At 40.7% G+C, this 12,208-nt stretch overlaps 1 protein-coding gene across 1 annotated transcript in view; it reads left to right on the forward strand.

The window, feature by feature from the left end:
- The window catches only part of ccdc13 (coiled-coil domain containing 13), a 93,040-nt gene that overhangs the window by 16,006 nt on the left and 64,826 nt on the right, over positions 1-12,208 (forward strand). Inside the window, exons 3-6 of the mRNA XM_060825738.1 lie at positions 6,356-6,495; positions 7,752-7,838; positions 9,294-9,413; positions 10,498-10,602. Of these exons, the coding sequence (XP_060681721.1) occupies positions 6,356-6,495; positions 7,752-7,838; positions 9,294-9,413; positions 10,498-10,602 (452 nt within the window). The remainder of the gene's footprint in view (positions 1-6,355; positions 6,496-7,751; positions 7,839-9,293; positions 9,414-10,497; positions 10,603-12,208) is intronic.

Raw genomic sequence — 12,208 nt, forward strand, 5'->3', positions numbered from 1 at the left:
AGCTCTGCTCCAGGATATCTCTGTAGGCATTCCCAGGGCATTATCAAATGCCCCACCACTTTTAGCTGCTTCATCAATGATCTTCCCTCCAGGTTAAGGTCATAAATAGGTTCACTGATCATTGTGCAATGTTCAGCATAATTCGCAACTGCTCAGATTTTGAAGCAGTCCATGTCCAAGTGCAACAACACCTGTACACTGTCCAGGCTTGGACTGACAAGTAGCAACTAATATTTGTGCTATGCAAAAGCCAGGTAATGACAATCTCCAATGAAAGGCACGGGGAGAAACTAACCATTGCGCCTTGATATTTAGTGGTATTTTACCATCACTAAATCCCCATCTGTGAGTGTTATGTCAGTGTTTGGCAGAGTATTGAGGAGGATTCTGAGAGACAGGATTTATAATTATTTAGAAAACCACAGTCTGATTTGAGATAGTCAGCATGGCTTTATGTGGGTCAGGTTATGCCTCACAAGCCTTATCGAATTCTTTCAGGATGTGACAAAACATGTTGATGAAGGTAGAGCAATGGATATGGTGTATATGGATTTTAGCAAGCTGTTTGATAAGGCTCCCCATGGCAGGCTCATTCAGAAGTAAGGAGGCATGGGATACAGTGAAATCTGGCTATCTGGATACAGAATTGGCTGACCCATAGAAGACAGAGGGGGGGTTGTAGATGGAAAGTATTCAGCCTAGAGCTCGGTGACCAGTGGCATTCTGCAGGGATAGGTTCTGGGACGTCTGTTCTTTGTGATTTTTATAAATGACTTGGATGAGAAAGTGGAAAGGTGGGTTAGTAAGTTTGCCGAAGGCATGAAGGTTGGTGGAAATGTGGATGGTGTGGAGGGCTGCTGTAGGTTAACAGGATGCAGAACTAGGCTGAGAAGTGGCAGATGGAGTTCAACTTGGAAAAGTGTGAAGTCATTTACTTTGGAAGGTTGAATTTGAATGCAGAATAGAGTTAAAGGCAGAATTCTTGGCAGTGTGGAGGAACAAAGGAATCTTGGAGTCAAAGTCCATAGATCTTTCAAAGTTGCCACCCAAGTTGATAGGATTATTGAGAGGGCTTATGGTGTTTTGACTTTCACTAGCAGGGGTATTAAGTTTAAGAGCCTCATTATGCTGCAGCTCTGTAGAGCTCTGGTTAGACCACACTTGGAATATTGTGTTCAGTTCTGGTCACCTCATTGCAGGAAAGTTGTGGAACCTTTAGAGAGAGTGCAGAGGAGGTTTACCAGGATGCTGCCTGGACTGGAGGCCATGTCTTGTGAAGAAAGGTTGAGGGAGCCAGGGCTTTTCTTATTGGAGAGAAGAAGGATGAGAGGTGTATAAACTGTTGAGAGACATAGATAGAGTTGATAACCAGAGAATTTATTCCATGGCGGAAATGTCTGTCATGAGGAGGCGTAATTTCAAGGTAATTGGAGGCAGATTTAGGGGAGATGTCAGAGGCAGGTTCTTTACACAGAGAGTGATGGGTGCGTGGAATGCACTGCTGGCAGTCATAGAGATGTACAGCACGGAAACAGACCCTTCGGTCTAACCCGTCCATGCCAACCAGATATCCCAACCCAATCTAGTCCCACCTGCCAGCACCCAGCCCATATCCCTCCAAACCCTTCCAATTCATATACCCATCCAAATGCCTTTTAAATGTTGGAATTGTACCAGCCTCCACCACTTCCTCTGGCAGCTCAATTATACAAGTACCATCTTCTGCGTGAAAATATTGCCCCTTAGGTCTCTTTTGTATCTTTCTCCCCTCACCCAAAATCTATGCCCTCTAGTTCTGGATTCCCCCACCCCAGGGAAAAGACTTTGTCTATTTATCCTATCCATGCCCTTCATAATTTTGTAAACCTCTATAAGGTCACCCCTCAACCTCCAATGCTCCAGGGAAAACAGCCCCAGTCTGTTCAGCCTCTCCCTATAACTCAAATCCTCCAACCCTGGCAACATTCTTGTAAATCTTTTCTGAACCCTTTCAAGTTTCACAACATCTTTCCAATAGGAAAGAGACCAGAATTGCATGCAGTATTCCAACAGTGGCCTAACCAATGTCCTATACAGCCGCAACATGACCTCCCAACTCCTGTAGTCAATTCTCTGACCGATAAAGGAAAGCATACCAAATGTCTTTTTCACTATCCTATCTACCTGCGACTCCACTTTCAAGGAGCTATGAACCTGCACTCAAAGGTCACTTTGTTCAACAACACTCCCTAGGACCTTACCATAAAGTATGTAAGTCCTGCTAAGATTTGCTTTCCCAAAATGCAGCACCTTGTATTTATCTGAATTAAACTCCATCTACCACTTCTCAGTCCATTGGCCCATCTGATTAAAATCCTGTTGTAATCTGAGTTAACCTTCTTCACTGTCCACTACAACTCCAATTTTGGTGTCATCTGCAAACTAACTAACTATACCTCTATGCTCACATCCAAATCATTTATATAAATGACAAAAAATAGAGGGCCCAACACAGATCCTTGTGGCACTCCACTTATAACAGGCCTCCAGTCTGAAAAATAACCCTCCACCACCACCTTCTGTCTTCTACCTTTGAGTCAGTTCAGTATCCAAATGGCTAGTTCTCCCTGTATTCCGTGAGATCTAATCTTGCTAACCAGTCTCCTATGTTGAACCATGTCATAGTAGAGTCAGATACATTAGGGACATTAAGCGACTCTCAGATAGGCACATGGAAGATAGTACCATGAAGCGTGTGTAGGTTAGTCTGATCTTAGAGTAGGATTAAAGGCCGGCACAACATCAAGGACTGAAGGGCCTGTACTGTGCTGTACTGTTCTGTGTTCTATGTTTATCAACATCCTGGCAACTATGATTGACCAGAAACATAACTGAACTAGCTATGTAAATACTGTGGCCACAACAGCAGGTCAGAGGCAAGGAATCCTGAAGTGAATAATTAAAATCTTCAATCCTCAAAATTGCTTTACGATCTACAAGGCACAAGTGTGATGGAATACTTCCACTTGTCTGAATGCATGCATTTCTAAGAACATTGAAGAACCTCAAAACTACCCAGGACACAGCAGCAACTTGATTGGCACCATGTCCCCAAACATTTTTCCCTTCACCACTGACAATCAGGAACAACAATATTTACTACTTTATAAGATTCGCTGTGGAAATTCACCAAGGCTTCTTAGATAGTACCTTACAACCCACAATCGCTTCCATCTAGAAGGATAAGTGCAGCCAACACATTTGAATGCCACTACCTGCAAATTCCCCTCCAAACCACTCATCAGCCAGAATTGGAAAATAAACAGCTGTTCCTTCAGTGTTACTGGCTCAAAATTCTGGAATTCTTGCTCTATAGCATTATGGGACTATATATGGAAAGTGGACTGCGGTGATTCAAGAATGCAGCTCACCACCACCTTCTCAATGGCAACTAGGGATGGGCAATAGGTGCTAATGAATTGAAATAGCGAAGCAACCTGTGAATGGAGGAGCAGTGAGCAGTTGGTCAAATACTGGCAATGGCAGAGTTACAAGCTGATGTGCCTGCCAGAGACCAAGCATAGAGGAGGAAGAGAGTGGTGACTGAGAACCAGGACTGTATTTTGCTAAGACTAGGAAAGGGAAAGTGGGGGGTATGAGATGAATCCAAGTTCCCAAATAATAATGTGTACATTATAAACCTTCATCACATTAGTAATTGTCCGGATAAAATATTCCAGCATTTTAAATGTGCGATGGAAATGGATTAGTTGTAACCTCAGTAATCTGGAAAGTATGTTTCATAAGAACATAAGAAATAGGAACAGAAGAAGGCCATCAGGTCCCCACACCCACTTCACCATTCAATAAGATCATGGCTGATCTTTTTGTGGACTCAGCTCCAGTTGCTGGCCTGCTCACGTAACCCTTAATTCCTTTACTGTTCAAAAATCTACCTGTCTTTGCCTTAAAAATGTTCAATGAGGTAGCCTCAACTGCTTCACTGGGTGAGGAATTCCACAGATTCACAACCCTTTGGTTGAAGGAGTTCCTCCTCAATCAGTTCCAAATCTTCTCCTCCTTATTTTGATGCTATGCCCCATTTCTAATTTCACCTGCCAATAGAAACACCTCCCTGCTTCTATTTATCTGTTCTGTTCATAATTTTATATGTTTCTATAGGATCCCCCTTCATTTTTCTAAATCCCATTGAATATAGTCCCAATCTAAGTTTCCCTACACAGCGACATGCTGCAATTTTTCATTAGAGCTCTGAAGAGTCATCTAGACTGCAAACGTTAGCTTACTGCATCTCCATGGACACTGCCTGATCTGCTGTGGTTTCCAGCATTGTTTGTTTTCAGTACAGATTCCAGCATTTGCAGTCATTTGCTGTTACTTAGAAAATAATGGTGTAATTGGGGAGAATTAGCATGGATTTATTAAAGGAAAGACATGTTTGGTAAATATTTTGGAGGTATTTGAAGATGTTAATTATAACTCAGATAAAGGAGCATTAGAGGATGCGGTGTCTTTGGATTTCAGAAAGGTTTTGATAAGGTTACCACAAGGAAGTTGGTAAACAAAATTCGAGCGCTTGTGATTGGGGCTAATATAATGTATGAATTGAGAATTAGTTAACAGACAGAAAACAAAGAGTAGGAATAAATGGACCATTCTGAGGATGGCAGTTCTGCCTCAAGGATCATTGCTGAAGCTACAGATGTTCAGAATCTATATTAAAGATTTGAATGTGTGGACTGAATGTAATATTTCCAAATTTTCTGATGATACAAAACTATATGTATCATTGTAAGTTATGAGGAGAAAGCAAAGAGACCATAAGGAGATTTTGACCAGCTCAATTCATTGTCAAGAGCATGGAAGATGGAATGTAATGAAAATAAGTGTAAAAAAAGTATTCAATATTTCTCAAATGTTGAGGAGTTAGGAAGAATTGATGTTTAAAGGGACCTTGTTATCCTTATTCATGACTGACCAAACGCCAGCACACGGGTGCAGCAAGCGATTAGGAAGGCAAATGATATGTGGCCTTCATCACAAAGATACTTGAGTGGAGACAAGATGTTTTAGTGTAATTTGTAGATTCTTAAGGTGCCACACCTGGAGTCATGTATTCAGTCTTGGTCTCCTTATCTAAAGTGCTGGATTAAAATTCTGGAACTATCTTCCCAACAGCACTGTGGGTATCCCTACACGCCAAGGACTGCAGTGTTTAAAAAGGTAGCGCACCACGCCTTCTTAAGCACGATTAGGGATGTTGCATAAATGCTGGCCTAGCTAATGATGCCCACGTCAATTGAATGAATTTTTAAAAATACTTGCCATGGAAGGATTACATCAGAGTTTCACCACCTAATCCCTGGGATTGCGAGATTATTTTACGAGAAGAGTTGAAGGGGCCCACATTCTCTAACATTTCAAAGACTAGAATCTCATTGAAACTTACAAAATTCTTATAAGGTGGATGTAAATAAGATGGTTCTCATGAATCTAGAAACAGAGGTCATACAGCCCATTTAAAATTAAGATGAGGAGGAATTTTTCATTTAGAAGGTGGCGAATCTCTAAGACTGTGGAAGCTCAATCATTGAACATGTTCAAGGCAGAAACTGATAGATTTCAGGATACTAACAACATCAAGTGATTATGAGAACAGTGTAGGATAGTGATGTTGAAGCAGATAATCAGCCATCATCTAACTGAATTGTACAGTAAGCTCAATGCTCTGAGTGGCCTACTCCTGCTCCTGTACTCCAAAGCATCTTGACTTCATCCACCCATTATGAATTCATAACCCTTAATTCCCTTGCCTGACAAAAAAATGTTCTGGGAATCCCTTGAAGGCTGCAGTGAAGGGGACAAATTGAAGACAAGGGAAGAGTTAATTAGGTGGCACGGTAGCTCAGTGGTTAGCACTGCTGCCTCACCGTGCCAGGCACCCGGGTTTGATTCTAGCCTCAGGGGACTTTTTGCTTGAAGTTTGCACATTCTCCCTGTGTCTGCTTGGGTTTCCTCCGGGTGCTCCGGTTTCCTTCCACAATCTAAAAATGTGCAGGTTAGGTGAATTGGCAATGCTAAATTGCCCATTGTGTTCAGGGATGTGTATGTTAGGTGCATTAGTCAGAGGTAAATATAGGATAATAGGGTAGGTGGTATACATCTGGGTGGGTTACTCTTCAGAGGGTCGGTGTGGACTTGTTGGGCCAAATGGCCTGTTTCCACACAGTAAGGATTCAATAATTCTGTAATAAACATGGCATATCACTTGCCTGTTAATGAACCAAAGGCAGTCTCTGCAGGCAGCTCTTTGAAACACTATGCCAACTAGCTAAAGTGTATGACTGTGTTGCAGGAACAGCTGGTATAGCAGGGGACGTGGCTGCAACCAAAATTGTCGAGTTATCCAAACGGAATCGTGAGCTAACCGTGGAAAATGAGAGCCTGAAATCCAAAATCAAGCAGCTGGGCAACAAGTTACAAGAGCTGGAAAAGGTGGTGTGGCTGCTGCCTTCTCACGGAATCTCAGAGGCACAATGAGGAATTGGCAACAATGATATTCAATCTTTCACCCCAGTGTATCAGCCTGTGGGTACAAAAGAAATGTGACATTTCCACCAGAACTGTTCCTCTGACTTAAAAAAGGTGCCAGATGGACAGAGAGGTGTTTAGTTATAAATGTATTTTACCTCCGTAATAACGGTCATGGTAGCTTATATGTGAAGTCATTTGAGACATCTCATCTTTTCTAAGTAACATAGCCCAGACAAACAACAAAGAGTTTTGTAAGGTTGGAACAATTATCAATTCCTGAACTAGAGCATGTACTGTGCTCCAGGAAGTATTGTTGAATAGATTATTATCCTTGGCACTAGTACAAGTCCAGAGAGATGGATTTGGTACTGAGAGTTAGAAATCTTCTGATATGGCTCTGCCATGAACATAAAATCTGTGGGTAGATGTTGATCTCTGTTGATTCAATCTGTGTCTTTTAAAAATGGTACTGGGTTTTCTACTGTTGTCACATTGGCCAAACAGCAAGGTTTCTGCTAGAAGTACTTCTTGCACTCTGAGTTAACCTGATTTTAAACTATTGTTGTTTGATGTTCAGACTATTCCATAAGCATTTCATCCTGAGTCAGATCATTGAATATCAAGTAATATTTGAATTTTATGAGGGTTATGCTTCAAAAATGGCTGCGATTCTGTAATATCTTGACATAATATTGTTGTAGGAATTATACATTTATATAGCAAAGCTGCAGTATGGCATCAAATGCTTGTACTTGCAGTGGCTACAACCTGAATATTTGCTTGAAAAGGGCAAATTTAAACTTTGATTCTGTTTCCCAGACCTTACATGCAGGGTAGTGTTGGAGCCATTGCACTGTCCTTCCTGTACAAGTTGTCTGACTAATTGTAGCTAGTTTATACACTGTATAAAGATAATTAGAGATCAGCTTTTTTCATTGTCAATCTTAATGTTGTGGCCTGGACAAATGCCAGAGAAAACCACTATTTCAGAACAGGTCAAAGTTGGTTGTGGAAGTGGCATGCATGTTTGCCTCATGCCATCTCATATAGTCCTAATGTTGAAAATCTTGTTACTCCTTTCGCTACTGCTGTCAGGTAAATTTGTTTCATAAGCTGAAAAAGTGAGAGCACAATGGCCTACTGTTCCTGTCATCATTTTGATATTTAATAGTTGTAACATTTTTATGCCCTCAATTATATAATGGTTGTTTTGATAGCTTGATGCCACTCAAACAGCCAGCACCAAAGAATCATCTGGACGCACCAACAAAGAATTATCTCCCAGGATACAAAACAGCTCACTGGTCAGTGGAAATAATAAGACTGTGTATCTCTTACTCTTTTTGCCTTTCCTTTGTCTTTAGTTGTTCATCTTATATGCTTCCTTTATTTCCTACTCTGATGTTGCCAGTACTTGTAGCTATTGGCCTCCCTTCTGTCTGCCCATCTACACCTGATAGAGATATATGAGAAAATGATGGCTAGAGATAGGGTGGAAAGAATGTTATTCCATGAGTAGAGATAGCACATATATTTAAGGACAGAGGCAGAAGGCTAAGAGGAAAGTTGAGGAAGAAGTTTTTCATTCAGGGTGGCTGAAGTCTGGAGCTCACTGCCTAAAAGGTGAAACTCTTGTAACATTTAAGCTGTATTTAGATGTTCACTTGTGTTGCCTTAGCCTCCAGAACTGTGTGGCAAAAGCTGTAAAATGGGGTTAGTGTAGTCAGATCTTTGTTTTACTGGCAAGGATATGATGGCATCTTTCTGTGCTGCAAATATCTGAATTTTCTTCACAGTCATCTGTTACTTTTCTTTTGTTTCTTTGTACTTCTGCGTCTCCAGCTGGCTTTTACACTTTTTTTTCGCAAGTTGTTCCCCTACCTTCTTCACTTCCATTATCCTGTCCACCATAATTATGGAGATAGATTGGATAAGTTGGGATTGTTTCCCTTGGAGAAGAAAAGGCGAAGAGGAAATATGATTTAAGTTTTCAAATAACTTGAGGGGTCTGGACAGACTAGATGGGGACAAATTGTTCTCACTTATAAAATTATTGAGAGTGAGATGGCACAGTTCGGAAGTAATTGGTAAAAGAAAAAGCAGATGCGATGTGTGAAAAAAAGCTTTTCACACAGCAAGTCCTTAGACATGTGGTGGAGCCTGGTTCAGTTGACGGATTCAACAGGGTATAAGTATTAAATGACTAATTGAATAGAAACAATGTACAAGGTCACACTTGAGAAAAGGGCAGAATAATGGCAAGAAGGCATGATGCTTCTTCAGAGAACTGATGCGGACAAGATGGGCCAAGTGGCCTCCTCTTGCAGTGCTGCTTCGCACAACCTTCACTGTCCTTTGTCATCACTCATGCTTGTTATTTTTATGTTTCCTTATTTCCTTTGTTCTCTTCATGGGTTTTTGGTTTTTTTCCATTTCCAGTTGCCTTTCTCTCTGAATTTTCCTCAGTTCTATTCCCATTTTATTGCCTTCAGCAGACATTTGAGAAGCTCATTTATTTTATATGCAGTGGTAATACAGTCACAGATCAGGAAAATGCATCCTCCCTAATCTCTCTCTTTCCTTTGTTTTCTCATTTCTGCTGTTCCCATTCAACATGTCGCAATCAATTATTTTCATTTGAATAATTTTTGGCATTATTCACAAAAATTATTGAGAAAACTACAATGATAACCATGATCCTCAATCTGTACCTTGGTACACATTGTAATTATATGTTGAATTCTGGTGCTTGTTTACAGCAGTCTGACATCCTTGATGCAAAAGCCCTACATGAAAAACTTGCAGCAACCAATCTAAAACTGATTGAGTCTCGAAACCAAATACTGAGTGTCAAACAAGAGTTGAAAATGGCCCACAAGGTATGACATCTGAATTATGGTGAAGCTAGTAATATTGGTTGATTCAACAGCAGGCTCCTACATCCACTCCACCCACACCATAGAAATGAGCAAGTTACTGTTACCTGAAATGTTTTTACTTGTCATATAGGAAACATGTAGGATAGTATGAAATTCCAGTATCATAAACCCATCCACTGACTTCAACTGAGAGTAGAACTAGGCAGGGTTTAAACTGGCATTGCACTTAAACTTATCAGTTTTCTGAATTGAAAGGGGTGACAGTTAGGTTAAGGTTACTCCCATATGTAATCTCATTTGAAGCTTCATTGCAGCACTAATGGAGATGACAAATCAGTCTGATGTACATGTTTCAAGTTTCATCAGAACTAGATAAAAGCTGTATTAGCTCTTAAACAAGCATGTGAAGGTAAAGGATGGGAGGGGGGAAAGGATAAAGAGGTTCCTAATAAGTTGAAAGCCAAGAAAGGGGGAAAAATAGCAAAAAAGAATAATGTTGTAAAGCAAAGAAGATGATGATGTGAAAAGTAGAAAAAGTAAAGGTGGGTCTAGAAGAGGTTTAAATGGGGACAGCAAAACCATTGCTAACAGCTGTTGTCCAAAAGAATGGGGGCAGAAGTTTTTTTTAATCATTCATGGGACAAGAGCTTCACTGGCGAGCCCAGCATTTATTGCCCATCCCTAATTGCCCAGGGGCAGCTAAGAGTCAACCTCATTGCTGTAGGTCTGGAATTACATTAAGGCAAATGTGGTAAGGATGGCAGTTTCATTCCTTCAAGGACATTAGTGAACCTGAAGGGTTTTTCCGACAATTGACAATGTTATTATCTGGAATTGTTGATTTGGGTGCTGAGTGCAGCAAGGCTGCAAAATGCCTAGATGAAAAGTTAGGTGCTGTTCCTCAAATTTCTATTGAGCTTCAATGTAACTGTGTTTAGGAAGCAGAGATTCAGACACATCAGAATGGGGATTGGACGGAGAATTAAAGTGACTGGCAGCCAGAAACACGGGGTCATAGAGTGTATGGAGGTGCTCTGCAAAGTGGTCATCCAAAATGCAGTGAAGATGTCCTTATTTTTACCAGGTATTAGCTAATGAAGTGGGAGAAGATGTGAATATACAACATTTACTAAATAACAAGGGGACATGGCGCGGGAGAGCTCAGCAGATCCAAATCTTGCAGAAGAAGGTAAGGTATCCCAATGCATGTTGTAGAGTAAGGTTGTTCCTCATTTACCTGTGCTGGTAACTAAAATTGTAGCATCTGGGTTATTTCTGATTCATTGGTATTTGTTTCTGATTTAGATTAGATTTCTTACAGTGCGGCCCAACAAATCCACACTGACCCTCCGAAGAGCAACCCACCCAGACCCCTACACTTACCCCTTCACCTAACACTACGGGCAATTTAGCATGGCCAATTCACCTAACCTGCACATCTTTTGAACTGTGGGAGGAAACCGGAGCACCCGGAAGAAACCCAGGCAGACACGGGGAGAATGTGCAAACTCCACACAGACAGTCACCCAAGACTGGAATTGAACCCGAGTCTCTGGCGCTGTGAAGCAGCAGTGCTAACCACTGTGCATTTGGAGGAGAAGATCTGCAATGAGCCAGAACTTTGTCACTAATTTACTAAATGTAACCAAGTCTTAAACCATTTTCTTTCCTAATTTAATTGGAGGAATGTATGTGGTTAAATGTGGCCCAATATTATATATTAATCAAAGATGCTGGTTGAACAAAAGATTCAATTGCACGCTTGTGCTATAAACTGGAAGATAAATCCACTATTTCAGGCAAGGCTGAAATTTAAGGTTCTTTTGAACCAGTTTTCCAAATACCTTACAGATACCTTCCAAAATTCCTTATGCTATATATTGACACCTTTACAGCCTCAGTGCTCACAGCTTCCAGTACTGTCATTGTGCTAAGTCAGTATAGATTGATCACCTTCATAATCTTTGCTGGGCTTTGAAAGTTTTCTTTTCCGTTATCCTTCATCGAGTATCTTTACATCTCAGACAAGTCTAATTAATTTGATGGATTAATATTGGCATTGTCTACCTGTGTACTTGGATTCTCTGGTTTTGGTTTCCTGTCTGTAACACTGATGGTATGCCACTCCCAAATGAGATGTGAGAAATAATACGTCATCTCATAACCAATTGTCTTTTCATTCTTAGCCTCCAATCTCTGTCATTTTTTTTACCTTCTACAAAATTGAGCAGCACCGTCAGTCCTTCCTCACTCCTGCAATCTGCACTTTATTAAAGATTAGCTTTGTACTATCAAATCACACCTAATGCATAATCTTTAAATATTTTAAGACTGTGGTAGGTAGATTCTTAATTACCAAAGAAATGAAATATTGTCAGGGATATTGCAAGAATGTAGAATTGAGGTTAAAATTAATCAACCATGATCTTATTGAATAGCAGAGTAGATTTGAAGGGCCGAGTATGTTCATAATTGTCAGCTGTCGCTCAGTGGTTGTAATCTTACTTCTCTGTTAAAAGATTGTAGGTTCAAGTCCCATTCTGGAAAAATGAGCATTCTCACTGCACTACTCAGGAAGTGCTACACTGTTAGTATGCCAGTTTTCAGATGAGATGTTAGAATTATATTTGTCTGCCATTTAGGAAGTACAGAGGACAGCACGGTCGCTCAATGGTTAGCATTACTGCCTTACAGCAGCAGGACCTGGGCTGAATTCCACCCTTGGGTGACTTTCTGTGTGGAGTTTGCATATTCTCCAAGTGTCTACATAAGTTTCCTCCAGGTACTCAGGTTTC

The sequence above is a fragment of the Hemiscyllium ocellatum genome, chromosome 5, assembly GCF_020745735.1.
Source record: "Hemiscyllium ocellatum isolate sHemOce1 chromosome 5, sHemOce1.pat.X.cur, whole genome shotgun sequence".
NCBI classification, from domain to species: domain Eukaryota; kingdom Metazoa; phylum Chordata; class Chondrichthyes; order Orectolobiformes; family Hemiscylliidae; genus Hemiscyllium; species Hemiscyllium ocellatum.